The sequence below is a fragment of the Nematostella vectensis genome, chromosome 1 (genome assembly GCF_932526225.1).
Source record: "Nematostella vectensis chromosome 1, jaNemVect1.1, whole genome shotgun sequence".
Taxonomy (NCBI): domain Eukaryota; kingdom Metazoa; phylum Cnidaria; class Anthozoa; order Actiniaria; family Edwardsiidae; genus Nematostella; species Nematostella vectensis.
The window spans coordinates 3,889,791-3,908,558 of NC_064034.1; the positions used below are offsets into that span (position 1 = coordinate 3,889,791).

At 38.5% G+C, this 18,768-nt stretch overlaps 2 protein-coding genes across 2 annotated transcripts; both read right to left on the minus strand.

The window, feature by feature from the left end:
- Positions 1-660: 660 nt before the first annotated feature.
- Positions 661-8,130, minus strand: LOC5517100 (NIPA-like protein 2). Its single transcript, XM_032387198.2, has 13 exons — positions 7,874-8,130; positions 5,750-5,818; positions 5,581-5,648; positions 5,349-5,452; positions 5,203-5,262; positions 4,613-4,665; positions 4,408-4,476; positions 4,220-4,316; positions 3,897-4,032; positions 3,497-3,585; positions 3,024-3,087; positions 2,618-2,718; positions 661-2,170 (listed from the first exon to the last, which is right to left on the minus strand). The coding sequence occupies exons 1-13, from the start codon at positions 7,913-7,915 to the stop codon at positions 1,926-1,928; spliced, it is 1,197 nt and encodes a 398-aa protein (XP_032243089.2). The 5' UTR covers positions 7,916-8,130; the 3' UTR covers positions 661-1,925.
- A 734-nt stretch (positions 8,131-8,864) lies between these two features.
- LOC5517163 (pancreatic triacylglycerol lipase) lies at positions 8,865-18,281 on the minus strand. The gene is made up of 8 exons (XM_048725929.1): positions 17,532-18,281; positions 14,922-15,158; positions 13,699-14,007; positions 13,193-13,378; positions 12,610-12,846; positions 11,859-11,976; positions 11,526-11,675; positions 8,865-10,714 (listed from the first exon to the last, which is right to left on the minus strand). Exons 1-8 carry the CDS (start codon positions 17,647-17,649, stop codon positions 10,588-10,590), a joined length of 1,482 nt encoding a protein of 493 aa, XP_048581886.1. The 5' UTR covers positions 17,650-18,281; the 3' UTR covers positions 8,865-10,587.
- Between the last annotated feature and the right edge of the window lie 487 nt (positions 18,282-18,768).

The following is an 18,768-nucleotide window of genomic DNA, read 5'->3' on the forward strand; positions in this document are numbered from 1 at the left end:
TCTTACTAAAACATAACACATCCCCCTCTCACTTAAACATGACAACCACTCCCCCTCTCACTAAAACATGACAACCCCTCCCCCTCTCACTAAAACATGACAACCCTTCCCCCTCTCACTAAAACATGACAATCCCTCCCCCTCTCACTAAAACATGACAACCACTCCCCCTCTCACTAAAACATGACAGCCCCTCCCCCTCTCACTAAAACATGACAACCCCTCCCCCTCTAACTAAAACATGACAACCCCTCCCCCTCTCACCTTAACATGACAGCCCCCCCCTCTCACTAAAACATAACACATCCCCCTCTCACTAAAACATGACAACCCCTCCCCCTCTCACCTTAACATGACAGCCCCCCCCTCTCACTAAAACATAACACATCCCCCTCTCACTAAAATATGACAACACATCCCCCTCTCACTAAAACATGACACCACATATAGATGCATGTTGACCCCTAGTCCAGACATGGATTCTATCTCACAAAGAGAGCCCAGGTCTGGAATAGCTAAGACCTCGTGTTGAGTGTTTCGACACCAATAGATTACCACACGTTAACTGTAACGATGAGATGGTTTGAACTACAGTTAAAATATATTAAATTTAAATGATAGCATAAACCCGAAGTGCATTTCTTAATTAAAAACAAGACATTCAGCAAGACTTTCTTGTAATTGGTGAATTGGATGAGCTCAAACCATTACATTAGATAGTTACAGCACATCGTTATTATTGATATAGCATGACACTGAAGAAGCTAAATAATATGCCTACTGTACATAACCCAATAAATATATTCACAGCACTAGGCTACTGTAGAAGCAACAAGAGACTGAAAGCTGTCTTGAAATTCAACATTTTGATTGACGGATGGGGATCCTATTAGCCAATCACAGTCAGGTCCTTGCTGTTTGACACTTACTGGTAAAGAATCTTTCTTGGCAAGGCCTTTTACATCCTTTACAGTCCCTAAATACTTAGTCTAGCCTTGTCTAGCACACAGATTTAAATTATCTTAGGCTAAGTTCAAATGTTGTATTATCCATGAGCCGTATTCAATGCAAATGCATGCAAATAAAGATGAAACAATCAACTTGATTCATTTGCACCATACTTGTTAACCTCCGAAAATATCAAGACTTGAGAAATTTTTTTTTTTTTGGGGGGGGGGGGAAGGGTTGGGTATTTTATCGCAGGCTTTTGCTGTATATAAAGCTCTCACACACAAATCCACTTATAGATCTCACGAGGGTGTTAGATAAATTGTGCTACGTAAGGAAACTATTGTTCTAATTATTTTAATAGAAAATAGGCAAAATGTCGATTTTCTATAAAATAGTTTTTCGGAAGTGATAAAAATCGTGAGATTTGGTGCTCCATGCAGGAGAGTGGGAGAAGATGTCCAAAATCTTGAGGTTTCAGCCTAACGCAGGTATGTTTGCATTGAATATGGCTCATGGATAATACGACGTTTGAACTTAGCCTAACTCTTAAATAAATTAATCTTTAAAGGACTGAAACTTGCAACAGTAAAGATGATTCCTACAGAATCTTATATAATATTTACAAATCTTACCTTTTAATGTAAACATACCTAAAATTTTAGAAATTTGTGATAGCTTAAGGCATAAGCCCCATTAATGTTGAACATTATATCTCAATTATGTATTGATATTTTATACTAGAATTCGATTCTATGTATCATTTATGAATTTTCTCATGCAAGATGACCATGACCCAAACAGTACATAAAAATTGGTTTGATTTGAATAATTCAATTTTTTCCCTCCCTACACCTGTTAGCTTTTAAGAGCCCAGAATTGTCTTTGCGAGAAAACATACTTCCTAATCATACAAAGACAGCTGCAACCCAAGTAGTACTAAAACAGCATGCTAGTAACAAGACATCAAGCTCTCACTACCTCTCTGGAGGTGTTTGGGCAGGTTCAGAAGATTCTTCTGGTTGATCAGTCGTTGATTGCTGTCTTAGTTGGTTATTTTTTGGCTGTGAGGATGCACGTCGAACTGGGGGGGAGCTCTCTGTGTCTGACAGACTGTCTTGACTTGTCTTTGCCATAAGCATGGGGTAGTCCTCACCCCCTGATGTTAGGGCGTTGGCTGGCTGTACAGCGATCAGCTTGGAAGATGATATGGATAAGAAACCTATGGTTGGGTAAATTAAAAAATACTAGTCAGTCACTTTTATGGTCAACAAAACAAACTAGGTGTTTCTTCCTGTCAACTAAGTAAGAATCTCTGAACAAAAAAAGATGAAATCAGCGTGTTTATTGGATGTTTCTTTGAGGATGTGACTGGTAATTTAGAGTGAATTGCCTGTTAAATAGCATGTATTATTCTAATAGATTCTTTTGTATTTTACCAGTTCACAAGTAAACTGGTGTGATTTGCACTTTAAAATACTAGGCTTTGACCATTTCCATTTGCATGTACTGTCTAGTGTTCTGGCTGTCACATGTTTCCATACAACTCTCAGTGCATCACCTTGAAGTGAGCATGCGAAGCTTGGGGTCAAGAGCAGCATGAACGTATGGAAATGTTGTTTTATTCTAAATCCTAGGGGTTGGGTGTCATGCCCAGGGATGTACGCACCTGGAAAAAGTTCGGCATTGGTAAGCAGCATCTGGCCCTCTGACTGTGCCAACTTACGGTCAGAGGTGATGTAATACACTCCAATAAATGACAAAACACACCTTTAACACAACAAAAAGTGTGAAAACATGACATTGAAGTAAAGATGAGTTATGAAGTTATGATTGCAATTAAAGAGTTTTTAATATGATTATTGAAATTCTTTAATAACAAGTTTTTTATCCAGGCTTGTTGTTAGTACATAAAGTGAGTCTATAGTAGCCTCTTAATTGGTAACATCATATTGGAACTGGTTATCCATGCAATAGTCTAGGGCTAGGTTAGCAAACAATTGTTTTTAAATCATACATTTAACTATTCTTACAACCTTTGTACTTCAAGACAGAATGCAATGCAGCTCACTCACCCGAACAAAAACATAAATATCTCCAGGAATGTAAGCCCATAAAATTCTCTATATAAAACAATACCTGTGGAGGCACACAATGTACACAGTATAAGTAGAGCAAAGTGAATTGTGCATCTCCAATGGTGGGGGTTTAGTGAAAAAGAGAGGAGGGGAATGCCCCCAGGGGGTGAGGAGAAACACAGTTATGCTATCCTACATATGACTGGTATTTCTTTCAAAATTCTTTTGTTACGGACAGGGAATATCAATGTGCTTGCTTACCCTAAGGGGTACAAACAAACCTTTGTAAAGGACCCCTAGTACCACCCCACTTATATTCTAAAAAATCTGTTATTTTCAACCATCCTTTGGTTCATTTTACTTATCAATGTTGTTAAAGAAATTAATAAAAAAGTTTAAAAGTGAGCTTTGTGTTAACACTTTCAGCCTGAGCACATAGAAACTGACATGATTCATATATATACACTTACCACTAATAATTGCACTTATTGTGAAGAGAACAAAATTTGTAGGCACAACGACAGTTGCATCAAAGGACTTCATAGCTCTGTTTAAAAATCTGAACAATAGCAAACAGGCCTGATTAGACTAATCAGTGAATAAAAGGATGTGTCAAAATGTTTATCTTACACCCTAGAAATATAATCTGTCTCAATTTTTCATGTTGTGAGCTACAGACACTAGCAATTATCACAGCTTATTTTATGGCAGCTTAAAATTATTAACCACTTGCCTGGTTTTCTTTCTAAAATCTTATGTACTAGAATTCTTATTTATTATGACACCTTACATCAATATCTCAGATTTTAACAATCTCTATCTTGAAAAAAGCCTAACGATATAATGCATATCGAAGATAACTCAACTTACTTGACTTGCGCTATGGCAGTAGTGACCATTACGATAAGCATGATGTAGAGTAGCGGATATCCAAGTTGGTTATCACCACCAAGAGTGATGTTGATCATGGATGACACAGCTTTAGCAGATATCACGGTTAGAGAACCTTTAATATACATAAGGGAAATATTAACATGTGCTCAAATACAAGACATGTTGATCATGGTTGACACAGCTTTAGCAGATATCACCGTTAAACCTTTAATATTCAAGGCATATATTAACTGTTTATACAAAACATTAGACATGTTTGCTCAGTTATCACCCAAATTAATATTATGTATGATTCTTACCTAAAAGAGCCACCAGCAATAGAAACACAACCACGTTCTCCAGGTTATATCTCATTTGAACATACAGTAGTACACAGAAGGCCACTATTTCAACTCCCTGGTGAATGATAAAAAGGTGTTTGATACTTGATGTGTTGTGTTGTTACTTACACAGTAAAATGGCTACAAACACAATTACTAATACTAACCAAATAGAAAAGAAATGGCCACTGTTTCATATAAAATGCAAGCTCTTGCCCTGTTAGCTCAGCATAGTCCTAAGAAAGGAAAGCTTTGTCAGCTATTGTGAAACTACTTCCATTAGAATATTTACCAGACTAAGTAATTTCGTTGTAAATATCTGGTACATTTAAACCAAAAGGTGAATTGTAATGAAATGGGTATCATTCTCACTTTAGTTGAAAAAGTTATAAGCAGAAATGCACCAACAATGGCCAGAAGAACACCTAAAAAGACAATAAACCATCATAATAAATAATTATAATATACAGTAATAACATGAAAATAATAATAATAAAAATAATATCACCAACAACAATACTTTTATAACATACCAAAGGTCATTAAAAATTAATGTCATCAAAATGTAAAACAACACCATATTGAGGTCATAAACCTCACCATGTCGAGGTCAATCATAATTTAATTATCAAACATTAAATAGCAATTGTATCTACAGTTACATCTATTTCAATTAAGGTCCAGGAAAAGCAATAGAAAATTATGAATCGCTATAACCCACCTAATTAGATAAAACCCATCTTGTATCTATGCAGCTACTGTGTTAAGTATCTAGCAAGGCCCAAGGCTATACAATTATCATAACTTTTATATTCACTTTGGATAAGATTGCTGTTCTAGAAGCATCATTTATTTACCCTGGCAACCATTGTCAAAGCTGTTATCATATTTACTGTTATCATATTTATATTACTCTTACATTAGGGCATCCCCTAAAAATCAATACATTGACAAATGCCTACCAAAAACGTCTTGATATCGAATTTTCTCCTTTAAGAAGATAACAGCAATTACAGCATTTGCTGAAACAAACAATCAGATCATAAAAAGCTGTTAAAAAGTGTAACAAATGTTACTTAAAAATGAAAACAAGTATCAAACAGCATACCGATCACAGTTGTAGTCCCAAGAGGGGCGACAAGGGATGCTGGTGCAAAACCATAAGCAGAGAAATTGCCAACCTCCCCTAGAACCATGAGAATTAGGCCACACCTGGAGAAGGATACCAGACACAGGATATTCAAAATCACAGAACCACACCCTTTTAAAAATTCTGCTACACCTAATCAACAGTTCTGAAATAAAGTGCTTAATTGAATGATAATGAAGTTCTGACTTACCACCACACTTTACTCTTTAAATAATGGGTTTCATTGTTTGATTTTTCTTGTTGGATGTGGGAGTATTTCTGTATAAAAATGAGAATACTTATGTCTAACAAAGACAAAAATAGATTTGGAGAAAAAATTAAGCAATCAACATAGCCACTAGAAGTCATTGTTACAGTACCTGGATATTCATGGAAACACTGATCAGCAAGTTTCCACATATTGCCAGGGCAGATCCAACAAATATATTCTACCAAGAACAAAATAATGGTAAAGACATAAGCATGGGGAGATGATTGAAAAGGCCCCTCTTTTTTTGAGCCTGTATCAAGAACATAGGTCATGCTCCACTCAGACTAAAATGCATGGGAGCTGAATTCATGTGTGGACCTCCCACCTTGTCTGGAGAATTTCCCCTTCCCTATAATTTTTAAAACGATCCTGGATATTTCCCGATTAGTGACCAGAAAGTGAGACCTACGTAGGTATCCTACAAACACAACAATCTTGCAGTATTTATTTAACATTTTATTTAACATTCCACATGATTAAAGACTTAAACTTTGCATGTGTTTAACTCTCTCTGGGTCAAGTTGATGCCAAATTAGAATTTAATTGATGTGCATGCACCATGTTACCACTAGTCTGTCATTTTACAAAAGTTACATGACATGCTAGTTACATCATACTAACGACCTAAGCACCTATCCAGCCGTTAGCGGGGGTAGAGAGTTTAGTAAGACTGCAATGCGACATCCACTGGAAATAGAGCCTAGGATATGCTCATCACAGCCAGAGGACCTAAGGTATACTCTTTCCCCCTTTCCTCACCCACCCCTGCCAACAGAAAAACATGGGAGCTAAAATCTGTGATTGGACCTTCTAACTTGTGTTTATATTTTTTTTCACCCTTCCCCCATTTTTTTAAAAGATAATGGGTATGCCTTGATAAGTGAGTCCAGTTCACCTTTAGTACCTAGACACCAGATATTTCTAATTATGTCCTTATCATGAGATTTCACCAAGATTATCATCATACTAGAAACACTTTTTAAAGGTTTATTATTTTGGCAGATTGCATATTATCACAGCATAATGAGAATGAAATCCTCTTTGCATGACATAGCATCTCCATTTATCAGAACCAGCATATTTATAATTTCCAATTTCATATCATTAATCAATGTCAGTATTTCTTGAGCAGGGTTTTATCATTGGTTCTTTTAAGGAAAAGCCCAATCAGAATTAATTACTAACAAAAAAACAATAAATTTTTTACTTGACAAGATTTAAAAGAAGTGTCCACAGTTATGAATAATTGCAACACTTATTGGAAGGGTTATAAGTAGATATATTCCCTTGAAACCTCATTACTTTTAGTATTGCATTTGTTGACAAATGGACAAATGAAAAAGAAACAGTAAATAATATTCTATGTAATATAATATCCTCCACTACTTCATTTCACCTGTTATGAATCTCTGTGACATAATACAATTTGGGTTACATTTTTTGTAAAGAAATTGTACCATAAATCTTTAACAAACAATTAGTGATTTCCTTAGGCAAATAAATCTTTCACGGGAACCAAGGATAAACAGTTCTTCGGTACCATTGAAATTGGGTATTTAGAACGCACATCTTTTTGAAAAGTATAACCACTCAACAGATATCCAAAACACCTAGCTTCAATAATCAGAATAGTTATAATAAACTCAACGTGACAATGAAAGTTTCCAATGACAACGATTAAGTTTGATTATGAAGGGTTCGAAAACAATTTTTTTAAACTCCGATCTGTGATGGAAAATAGCAACATTAAAGTTGTTTTTATTTCCTGTAGAGTAAGATTATAGTTAAAGCATAAAACACATGTATCAAACATAAGAAAAACAGAATTCGTATGTATGAGTTGTAAGCGTCCCCTGAAAATCTCGAACTTCAACTTGATGCTGATGCTTAAGGAAATATCGTTATTTTTTCGCAAAAATGAGTAGCATTCAAAACGGATCTTGCGAGTTTTGTCCCTTAAATAAATTATTGAGAAAAGAGGTTTATATTTGAAGAGTGGACGATAATAACTGCAGCTCACAACGCTTTTGTCAGCCTTTGATCCACCTTATAGAGCTAAGCACAGCAAGCTTTGACACACACTCTAAACTCATTCTCAGAATTTCCCGAAATTATCAGTGCGTATTATGCGACAAAATTCTCTCAAATCGTGTTAAATGTTTGACTACAGGATTCAATGTTTACAGCAGTATTGGAGATCTGCGGTAAAACTAACTGGAGATCTACACTTTACCTTCGAGGAAACTGCGCCGCCGCTCCCGACATCGTCCGCCATTGTAGAACTCGTAAAACTTCAAAAGCTCGCTATTCCTTAAACCATATTTAAAGCAGCGAAAGCGAGAGTTTGGGCCGTTGGCGCATTTTACACCTGTCCCAGCTATCACCTTTGCCGAAAGACGATTTAATAATGGAATATTCTTGTTTCTGTGTGAGATTTTTCGAGATCAAGCAAGCTGCAAAATTTCCTCATTTGCAAATCAATGTTATAGCACCCAGTCTCCTAGAGCACTCGGCGACTATTTACTTTTTGTGGGGGCAGGGGGGGGGGACAATTGTTACCAAGATTTGGCGGGAACAACTCAAAAGAATCAAATTTCAGATATTTCAACATGAAAAATTCTGGTACAAGAAAAAAAATCCTGATATAGATATGTTGAAAAGTGTCGGGACCAGTTTAGATGCACAGAAGGTGTTACAACATGTCATGAACGAAAATTATAATATTATCATGAAGATTATCTTTATTATATGCCAACAACCACTTGTGGAATGGCGCACGCTGATTGGCTGTTGAGCGGCCCGGATCCTGCTGTAACGACCGCGGTCGTTACAAAAAAATTTCCGGACCGACGACTCACTCTAAAAAAAAAAAAAATTTCTACACTGTAATAGCAATTTTTCGTTGCTTTTCTGCAACGATAATATTTAAAAATATTTATATTTAGACAGTGAGTTTTATTACGTAAGCTTACTTATCTTATTTATGATTTTTTTCCTCAATATAACTTCGAACTTTGTTTACCTTGAAAACTACAGTTTCACTGTAGTTTTGCTGATGTTCGTGAAGATTTTGTTCGCAATGACCATTTAGTGAAATCCAGTTCGTATTTCCACACAATGTGTAATCATCCACAATGCAAAATCCTAATTAAGACATCCTCTGAATTTTTACCAACAATTTTGTGAAATATTTATTTAGTCACAATAGATTGTCCACTCGAATGGATCGTAGAGAGATGTTTTACTTCATCACTAGAATTCTCCACAGACAGTAAGATATATTCACTAAAATACTTCTCTTGAATGAAGATACATTGGCAGGTAAATTCCTCGAGTGATTTGCCTTTATTCCCCGTATAAAAGAGACGATTTGCTACCTTTAAAAATCGCAAATAAAATTTCAGCAAACTTGAAATTGTCGCGCGCGTTGCAATTATTATGGCGGGAAATTGTCACAGGGAGTTTGAAAAATCGAGAATAAGATTTTCCGTGAAAAACAAATAATCTAAATGAAACATAAAAGAAATGATGTTTTCATGTAAAGGTCGGCATAAAAAGCAATTTTCGATGGTTCATTTCAAAAATCGACTCGTTATTTCGAGCTTTTGAGTTGAGCACTCATGGCTTGTAAAATGCCCTTTTTCCTTAACAGTTACTGTATTTATTTTTTCCAGGGGTTTGGAAATTCCAGAGGGGTGGGGGTCATACCTCGACCCCCTCAATATGGATATGGTATGGATATTTTCTTGAACTACACAATCCAGAAAGGGTTCCTTCTTCCACTTCAGCAGCATAAGTTTTCCAAATATTATTTTAAAAAGCCATATAATAAATAAATTATTAATCTCGCCCTCGGCTAATAAGTAGTATTTAAAATTTGAAAGAACAGCGGTCTTTTTTTCCTGATTTTTGTATTTTTAAATAGTAGCTTAAAAGTAGCTAATGATAGGTGAAGAATGAAATAGCAGAAAAATTCACCAAGACAAGACGTTTGGCTAGGCTACTGGATAATTCTTCCTTCGCATGTCTACTGTGCAACGTTCACATCCTCTTCCTCGCCAATATTGCAACTCAGGAATACAAGACTCTTGAACAGTACCCCAGTTACGCTAAATAAAATCGACAAAGGAGTTTCTGTTAACTTGATATTTTTTAACAGCATGTACACAACCATTGGCTTGTTCTAGGATTTTATAAATACAATGGTAGTAAGGTTATAAATAAAAGAGGTTTCAGTGAGGTTTGGTTTACTCTCGCTCGTAGGAGAGTTAATCTCTAGGTCATATCCTCCGTTCGATCAAAAAAGAGGGGGGCCTTTTCTTATTAAAGGGTCGTCAAATATTTTTTTTTTCCGTATGATATGCGATGTATATGACTTGTGCGTTCCCTCCTACCCCATCCCCCTCCCCCCCCTCCTCCCCCCCATCCGTGGAAAATACTGGCTTCCCGCCTGGCCTGGGAGGTCTGGGAAATTGTATAGTCTACCATCGCCCCTTCCCTCGTTGTCGCTTTATCCCTTCTCATGCAAAGTTTCTCTGACTCTTACAGTCCTTCATTTGACTTGAATGATACATTAGCTTACTCGTTATGATTTGCCTAGTATCCCGCTATAATGAGGTCCAATAATCAGATCTAGACGTCCATAAAGCACCCAGGCTATCAGGAGACTAGAGGAGGGATGGCACCTCGAGAAATATACAGTATAGAATAATTGCTTCCTCACCGCTTCGCCCATTCCTGCTTACGTGTTCGGTTTGCCAGACTTGGTAGTAAATGACGAATACAGATAATATACATTATAAAAGTTCTTTGATTTGAAGTTTGAAAAAGTTTGACTTGGTAGCTAAATAATATTGCAGTTGCTTCCATGTTAACTCTTCAACTTTGTGTTTTGGTTATTCTTTCTGGAGAAAACTTAATCTCACGAATCCCTGTGCGCACACTCAATTATAACACCATTCGCCGGAGTCGCAGTTTAAGCCTTGTCCTCCTAGCTTGGTACGCGCTCCATGGGCGGAGCTTTTTGTGGACTCTTTTTCCGTAACGAAGCCATTCATTCACAAATGCAGCGTACCTTGAAAGATAATAAAATCACAGGATTAAGTGATAAACTTTTAATATAAGCGTGGGATTATTTGGGGTAGACTTGCAATTTCGAAGATAATACACCAGGGAAAACTATAGCCCTATTTATCCAGAAAATAACAAGAGCGCTATAAATTAAACATTAAAAGGCAATGTGCGAAAGTTGTCCACGTTTACCGTAGTATTGTTTTTTTCTCTTTTTTTTTCTTCTTTTTACATGAATGAAAATTATTTGAAAAAAGTAATTGTGAAAGTAATTGTCAAATGAAAAGTAATGGTCACAGCCAACATTTTGGAAAAATGCGATGTTCAAAACAATATTTACTTTAAGCCAATACCTGGTTTCTTCAGGTTACAAGCATTGAGTCGACATTTTCTTTTAAAAGTCCTCATCATAATCAATTGTTGACGCCCGTTGGTTTTCTTTCTACATCTTTTCTAAATTACCAGAAGCTAAATAACATATGTTTGAGCAAGATTTCTTTAACTCAGCAATATTGATTCGTTTGAGATTGTTCAATAGAGCTCCATCCTATGATTCGGTTACGCTTCCTCCTGAGAATAAGGGCTGTAGAGCGCAATGTGATGGCGATGGAATAAAAATAGCAAAGTTTAAAAAGAATCAATAAGCTTTTCATACCCAAAACGGTATTTATAAATTTTGTCCGTATTTTTTTTCTGCTGTATCCTTGGTTTGTGCAGGGTCGTGACTGAATGGTTTAACATCAAAACGCCTATTCAGTTTATTATGTCATTAGCAGTCTCCTCTACTGACTAGGCTTGCGTAGTGATATATTCACCTTTCATTACTCCAAGCCGCCTTGACGACAACTCTGTCCAGTCCCCACGACTGAAATACCCCATGATGCCACACGGTCAGCTTAGTGAGTTTGCCAAGATCACGTGGCGTGGTCAGCAGGTATGTCTTCTCGGTGCATCCTGGGAGATACCTTAAAATAAAATAAAAAACTATACCAAAGTAATTTCGCATCATCTACCCACCCCCTCCAACTGTTACACTCCAACATTATAGTTCCTTCTTACCCCTTCCCTCTAAGGGGAACACTTCACACCCATGTAGCCCCAACCCTTTCCCTTCCAATATTGCATGTCCACATGATATATGAGCTTACTTCATCTCCTTGGTTACATCAGATATTCCTCTTGTTCCCTTGAGCTGAATGAACACCGGGCCATACAGACCGGCGTACCACGAGTTAATCATGCGCAATGAAATCTGATAATGGTACTCTATAAATAATAATAACACAAAATAAATTAGAATCTGCTTTGAGGTTGACCTTTGAGTACTCCTATGAATAAGCTGAGCACCGTGAGGCATCTCATTATCTATTATCGCACTTTAACAGGCCCGTACCCAGGATTTTTCTTGAGGGGGGAAATCCGAAAAAGTGGACCTAATTTTTCTCCGGGGTGCGGGGGAGAGTGAGTTCTCTGATAAAAATCTGACCATCCCCGAAAAAACAAAAAGGGATGTTTTATGCCTTTGCAGTATCTCCACGGGACGTTTATTGTCGGATTTGACTACATACCAGAGTTATCTAGCTTATGCTTTATAGTTTTTTCTACAAAAAGCACGTCTATTGAGAATAGAAAGTGGACCTTCGGCCGTTGTGGCCCCCCTGGGTACGGGGCTGCTTCAATGTACTGACGGAAGCAAAACGACAGTAGGTCATTCACTATACGTTCGCTCGTTCACTATAGTGTCGATTACTATAGTGAACCATGCATGAAGGATCTACGTAAACTACCGCAAAGACCGCTGTACCTATGTAACATATTCAGTGACAGTGCTCACACATTAACTCACACGTATTGATGTAAAACGCGAGAAACAGTCCGTATCTAGCGTAAGATACTTACGGCGATATGGCGCGGTGTCAGTCGTCCTGAAGTAAAAGCTCCCTGACAGGGTGTTATTCTTGGTGTCTAACCTGAATCCCATCGTGGGACATTTCCCATCACACTTAAGACAGTTACCGCTGTTAAAGTCGTCTTCGCTGCGACATGGGTACGAGTAGAGAGGGGTTTTTGTGTATAAGGAAGTGGTGAACAAAGCTGGCGCTCTTTTGTGGCCACAGAACAAATAGCTGGAGAAACCTTGAACGCAATTATACATGAGCTAAATACAACGCGCTAAAAACATAGTGGGATTCCCCATTAAAAGGGCCAGGATATTAGAACAGCAAACGAAAACATAACAATGCCCTTACTTCTAAATCCAACTAGATGGCAGGATGATATTGTTGATGTTATAATTATGATAAACGACGACGACGATAATGATCATAATGATAATGATGACGACGACGGATGAAAATAATGATGATGTTAACAACGACGATGGTGTTAGTTTATGTTCTTGGTGATGCTTGTGATAACACTTGGGCTATATTATAATTGCTGTTGTTGTAGGGTGCTAGGGTGTAGGGTGTAGGGTGCTAACCTCTGAAAAAGTTGTCACATCCTGGCTGCTTTTTCCCGCCATTCGGATAGAAATCCGCGTGGCCTATGGTGCTGGTGATACCGTAATCCGCGCTAGTATGGATGACGTCAACGAACAGTGCGTCACTCGTGTCCAGTCTCACGTCCTCGTGGTGTTTGTGGAACCACATAGCGGCGGGGTCCAGCGCTGAAAGAAAGATCTTCACTAAGCGAAGCATTAATATTCTGAGCCCTGTGTTATCGAGCAAAAACGAGTTGTGAGCCAAACACCTAGTCCAGAGTAGTGAGAGACCACAGCACTTGTTGTTGTGATTGCGTTTGCACAGGTGTTTCAGTACGAACCATCATTAAACATTCAAGAAAGGGAGTAACAAAACAAAAGGCAAATAAAGATTATTATACAACGCCTTCCTTTGCTTCTGTAGAATGCGCCCCCGTGTACCCTTCTTATTTCTTTTATTGTCATGTACAAACTTATCTTGCGTTTCGAAAGTGCGTTTTATTTACCTGTAATGCGATCTATCATACGGCCACGCTTCTTCATCCTTCTGCCTACGTACCCTGCCACGTGGGCCCCGAAACTGAACCCAATCACGTGAACATACGCTAGCTTCCGCCCAGACCTTTCCTCAAGGATTTGCAGTAGGCGTGCGGTTTGGGCACCCACCAGCCTCGTATTGGCGACGGCGCGCGTGAATGGGAACCAGGCCCCCCGCATCCAGTCGACGATTATCACGTTGAAGTCACCTTCCCATAGTAGTTCGTTTTTCATTGGGAAGCCCCACCAGTTAACCTCATGGCGGATGCTTGTTAGCGCTACGAACATCGTGGACGTTAATTGAGAACCAGCCGAAAACTTTTGGGCGTAGTTTTATTACATGCACAAACACGAAACGCACGCCAAAATGTACGAAAACATAAATAACTTTATCAATGTGTCAATAATGTATTTAGCTTTTGATACCTAATTCTGGACAGTCCTAAATATGTAGCGGAACCACGTAGCATACGTGGTTCCGCTATAAAAGGGAAAGGTCCTCCCACCCCCGGGCTCGAATTTGCAATAATAATCAGAACACTGCAACGCTAGCAGTCACAAATTATAGGCCTCCTGTAAAATTGCTTATCTTTGAGCCTCAGTCGGCTGGAATAAAACTATTTTTGCACAGGTAACAAGACAGTTATTTTAAGAGATTGTTAAATTAGTTATTTGCTGTCCACTCACGTTTTCGGTGAAAAATTTCTAATTTTGTGCTACCATAATCTAGCGCACCTGCATAAATTATTCTCGCGCTGTGAAAAAAAATGCTCGTATTTTAGAGCGCACAGAGCTTAGTGTAGCATTATTTTACGATAGATAGAAACATTTTAAGATGGACAACTCTAGGGATGATATTTATTTTGGTTTAGAATATGAAATTTGAATTTAGCGCTCAGAGCAATTGTCCTGACATGTTCTCTCATTGTCGGTTGACTGATAACTGATTGTTCTAGAGCCCGGGGGTGGGAGGAGCTTTCCCTTTTATAGCGGAACCTCGTGTTTAATAAGTTATGGCGAATTTTGTGTGACACGCGATGAACCAGCAAAACCATGTATAATGAAACGTTACGCACAAATAACACGCCACCAGCGCAAATACTTAATGATGGTTAACCAGAAATACATTAAATAATTCACGGCTTACGTTGATACACGCAAGAGTTCTACACACTTAGACGCGAGTACTCACTCGTGAATCCCGCAAATCCGTGAATGATGATAACGGTGCGTCGGGACGCGTTGAAGTGCGTGTCTCGCGTAATATCCATGTCTTCGTATAGCTGCTGGTACTGTACTGGGGACTCGCGCGTGTAAAGCATGAACTGCGTGTGTATGGACGCGGGAGACTCGGGTAGAGGAACATATTTGCGGTTAAAGGGGTGGTCATTGCTGAAGCAACCGTATACATCGTAACACACGGTCTCAGCTGCAAAAAAAGCGATTACAGTTGTTGTGTACTTGTTATAACCGGTAAAACAATGAGGTAATATTCTGTTTTAACCTTTAAAGTACCGACCGGCCTCACATGAGGTGATACACACGCCTTTTGCATGCTAAAAAGGAGCTATGAACATAGGGAACCCGCAGCAAAAACTGATCGCTGTGTCCAATGCTGAAACGGGTGGGAAACTGTATTGCGGAATAGCTTGAGATGCTGGTGGTGACAAAAAAATAAAAGTAAACATAATGAACAACCTACGATAAAGTCGATAAACCATATGTTTGACTAATGCACGGAATGCAAACCATCTTTCTTTGGGCTAAGTTATGGCAGTACGGAGAATTATAGAAAGATGGGCGTGCACATTAAGGATATAATCAGTAGCTGATAATGAATATCATTCAGTGACCTTCAGTGCCTTGATTTCTATCAAGCCACACTTTTCTCAGACTAGCGATATATCGACAGAGTTCTTAACCATTCTTACCAAAGCTAATCATAATGACCACCACTGAGTGATAAACTGCGATTGTGAGATCAGACAACTTCAAATTGTTTGACACTGAAATCATTTTGTTTCTTGGCGTGCGTATGAACCCCCCTCAACCAAACAAATTAGTTGCACATAGCCTCCTAAGTAAAGATCTCCTGGATCTGCTTAGATAGCCCATGTATGTTACATATGTATGTGGTTCTAGAACAAAAAAAAAAACGCCTAATGACCCACTGTTTGGCCGGTCAGTGCGCGCGCACCCTGCGCACCCCCTGTGTATATGCATCTTAGTAAGATGTTACACATCGGTCATCTTGAGATTACCAATGTCGCCATATTGTCGACACACTCCGCTACTCCATGTACAAGCCAAAAACTAAGGAAATCAGGTCAAAGGCCGCCACCGGCTACTAAACGGAGGCAACAATTTACATTTATTTGCCTGTATTAAGACCAACAAATATAACTATTCGAAAAATTTTAGCCTTAGAGAGTTTGTGTTGGTGGCGAGTTGGCTATAAATTCTAACTAATGTTGAAATGACTTTAGCTAATGTTACCTAACTAATAGGTTGGCTAATATTGGTTGCTCCTATAAGCCAGTATTACCATGGTGATTTCATAGCAACTTCATAAATATAACCTAGCCACTGTTCATCATATACAGCCACTGTCCATCATTCCTTGGGGTGGGATAAGTACATACACTCCAAGTATTAAAAGCGCGCTTTATTGTGCTTCGCTCATATCATAAGTAATATCCAATTACCAAAGATATTAAAATCTCTTTATTAGAATTGGAATGTTAAAGACCTTATCCACGTGAAGATAGCGTGTTGAAATCTCTCACCGGATCTAACCCAAGAACGCGCAGATTTGGTTTCGGTTGCTTGTTTACACGGCGCAAACGTGAGGCCTAGTTGCGTTTAATTTGTTCCATACGAGTGACTCAAAGACTTGCCTAAAGGCTGGGTGGCCTATCGGAGGGATCATATAATCCTCTAGTACTTTAATCATCCCGATATGCACATCCGTTAACAATTTCTTATATCATTCCCTCACTTCAAGTATTAAAGATAAGGTAACTAACAGTCGTTGAGGTAGCTCTGGGACTTCTCAAGATTAAAGGTCGTTAGTTGTTTATTCTTATATCATATATTGTCGTTGGCAAACGATGTTCTGCAAATATAATTTGTTCTTTTACAGTTTATTTCGTTTATCCTATGTAGCCTGACAATATTTCTGTTTCAATTATTGTCGCGATTATTAAGTTTTATACATGCTTTAACTTGAAAGACCGTTCCTATGATAACATGCACGTTGCAGGATCAGAAGTTCAGCGGAAAAAATGAAATTGGCACCTTTTCGAGCCCTCAATTAAAACCTTAAAAGCTCCATTTGCCAAACGCCATTTTAGCAAACGGTGTGCTGAGTCAACGGAGATGGACTTCTTTCATTGAAGCTCTGCTTTCATAGAAGCCGTCACGGTTTTGCAAGTAAATGAAAAAAAAATAAGGATTTTGACGTGCAGTGAGACCTCAGACGAATTGATTATGTGCTTGTGACAAATGGATTAGCAAATGCGCTGTCTACGATTCAATCAATGAATCAAGCCATTATGTATTTAGCTGTCTGGAAGTGTTAGTCTAAAATATGCTTCTTATTTCTTGAATTATCAACGCGATATATCGCCATTTATCTATGGAAATTCCTACTCTGTAATAACTGTAATCTTTTTAGCAAGAAGGATTCTATATTCCTGAAGCTTTTAATGTCAGGGAAAGTGATTCAACTCTATTTTTGATTGCAAATAACAGCGTTTAAGCCATGCAAGACGTTAAACTGTCATAATGCGCAATGACTCACCTGCTGCGTTGGAAACCAAGAAGACGATGATGCAGCCTACAGCAAGCTGGCGGAGTGTCAAGGGACCAACTTCCGATATGTTTTCCTTATGAATCCGTCCCTTCTGAAGACAGGTCATCCTTTTCTCTAAGGGGTCTCCATGATTTACCAAATTTACACACTGGTGTAAGGGTTACAAATTAGTTTGAACTTTAGAGTCGTGACTTACCGCTCGCAATTGTGAAATAACTTAATAACACAAGTGTAGTACCTGTTTGATGTTCAAAGGTTTGAAATTATGGTCACTGCCCGAAGCACTTCCAAGGTTAGCTCTTTTATGGATCGCACATACGACAGATGTTTTCGCGCTGGATGTGAGTTGAGTCTGATGGGTAATGTGCGGTATTCGAGTTATTCTTTGAGTCTGTCTACCGCCTAAACTACGTAAAAAATAGAGCTCCTTTGGGCTGTCGGGGTTGGTGACAAGTCTAGCCAGCCCCGCGTCAGACACTTGATTTGCCGGAGTTAATACTCGATGTTTATGCTGTGACAGCTTAACAGTTTGCTGTGATAGCTTATATGTTGGTATAATTGACCTTTAGGGTTGAGGCTCATAAGAAGTTCATTCTTGGGGTGTTTAAAGGTGTCGAATTGTTTGCGTGAGGCATGCATATAATCACTTTATAGATGATGTTATACCCTGTTGTCGACTACCGCTGTTAGGATAAACTCTCTCGTTTAAGCAAGCTTAGTGCTGCGGTTTTTAATTGCGCACCCTAAACAATGTCAAAAATGTATGATGTCTAACATTAACGGCTAAGGCGCGCTAGTCTCTTCCTAGATAGACTGTTTGTGCGAGATTTTGTAGGGCGACACCCCTCCTGGAAAATATCATAAACCCCTGACATACGCTTATTAAACGATCCGAGGTCCTTGTTCCTTTTTAAACTTCTTGGGGGAAGTTCACCTGACCCCTCTATTGGCTGGGACAGGCCTCAGCTGCAAACGCTTCAGCGCTAACGTTGTCAACCTTCCCCAATGCACGAAAAAAGATTTCGGTTTGTTGAAAAAGTCAATGTTTCATCAAAGCAATTCTCATGTCCTAATCTTACTGACAGGTTTTGTGCCTTTATCCGATAGTTGGTGGTTTATGTACCCGCTGTTGACGGGGATCCTAGTTGCTGGGATGACAAACATAGTCGCGATAAATACTCTTTCATCTGAGAGCGCTAATGAACCACTCAGATACCTGAAGCAG

Coding starts and splice junctions, on each gene's coding strand:
- LOC5517100 (XM_032387198.2), bottom strand. CDS start 7,915: ATGGCGGACGATGTCGGGAGCGGCGGCGCAGTTTCCTCGAAG. Junction 5,263..5,348: donor TGGGACTACAACTGTGATCG/GTATGCTGTTTG, acceptor TGTTTGTTTCAG/CAAATGCTGTAATTGCTGTT. Junction 4,033..4,219: donor ATTGCTGGTGGCTCTTTTAG/GTAAGAATCATA, acceptor TGTATATTAAAG/GTTCTCTAACCGTGATATCT.
- LOC5517163 (XM_048725929.1), bottom strand. CDS start 17,649: ATGACCTGTCTTCAGAAGGGACGGATTCATAAGGAAAACATATCGGAA. Junction 15,159..17,531: donor CTTGGTTTCCAACGCAGCAG/GTGAGTCATTGC, acceptor CTTTTTTTGCAG/CTGAGACCGTGTGTTACGAT. Junction 12,847..13,192: donor ATGTGACAACTTTTTCAGAG/GTTAGCACCCTA, acceptor ATTGCGTTCAAG/GTTTCTCCAGCTATTTGTTC.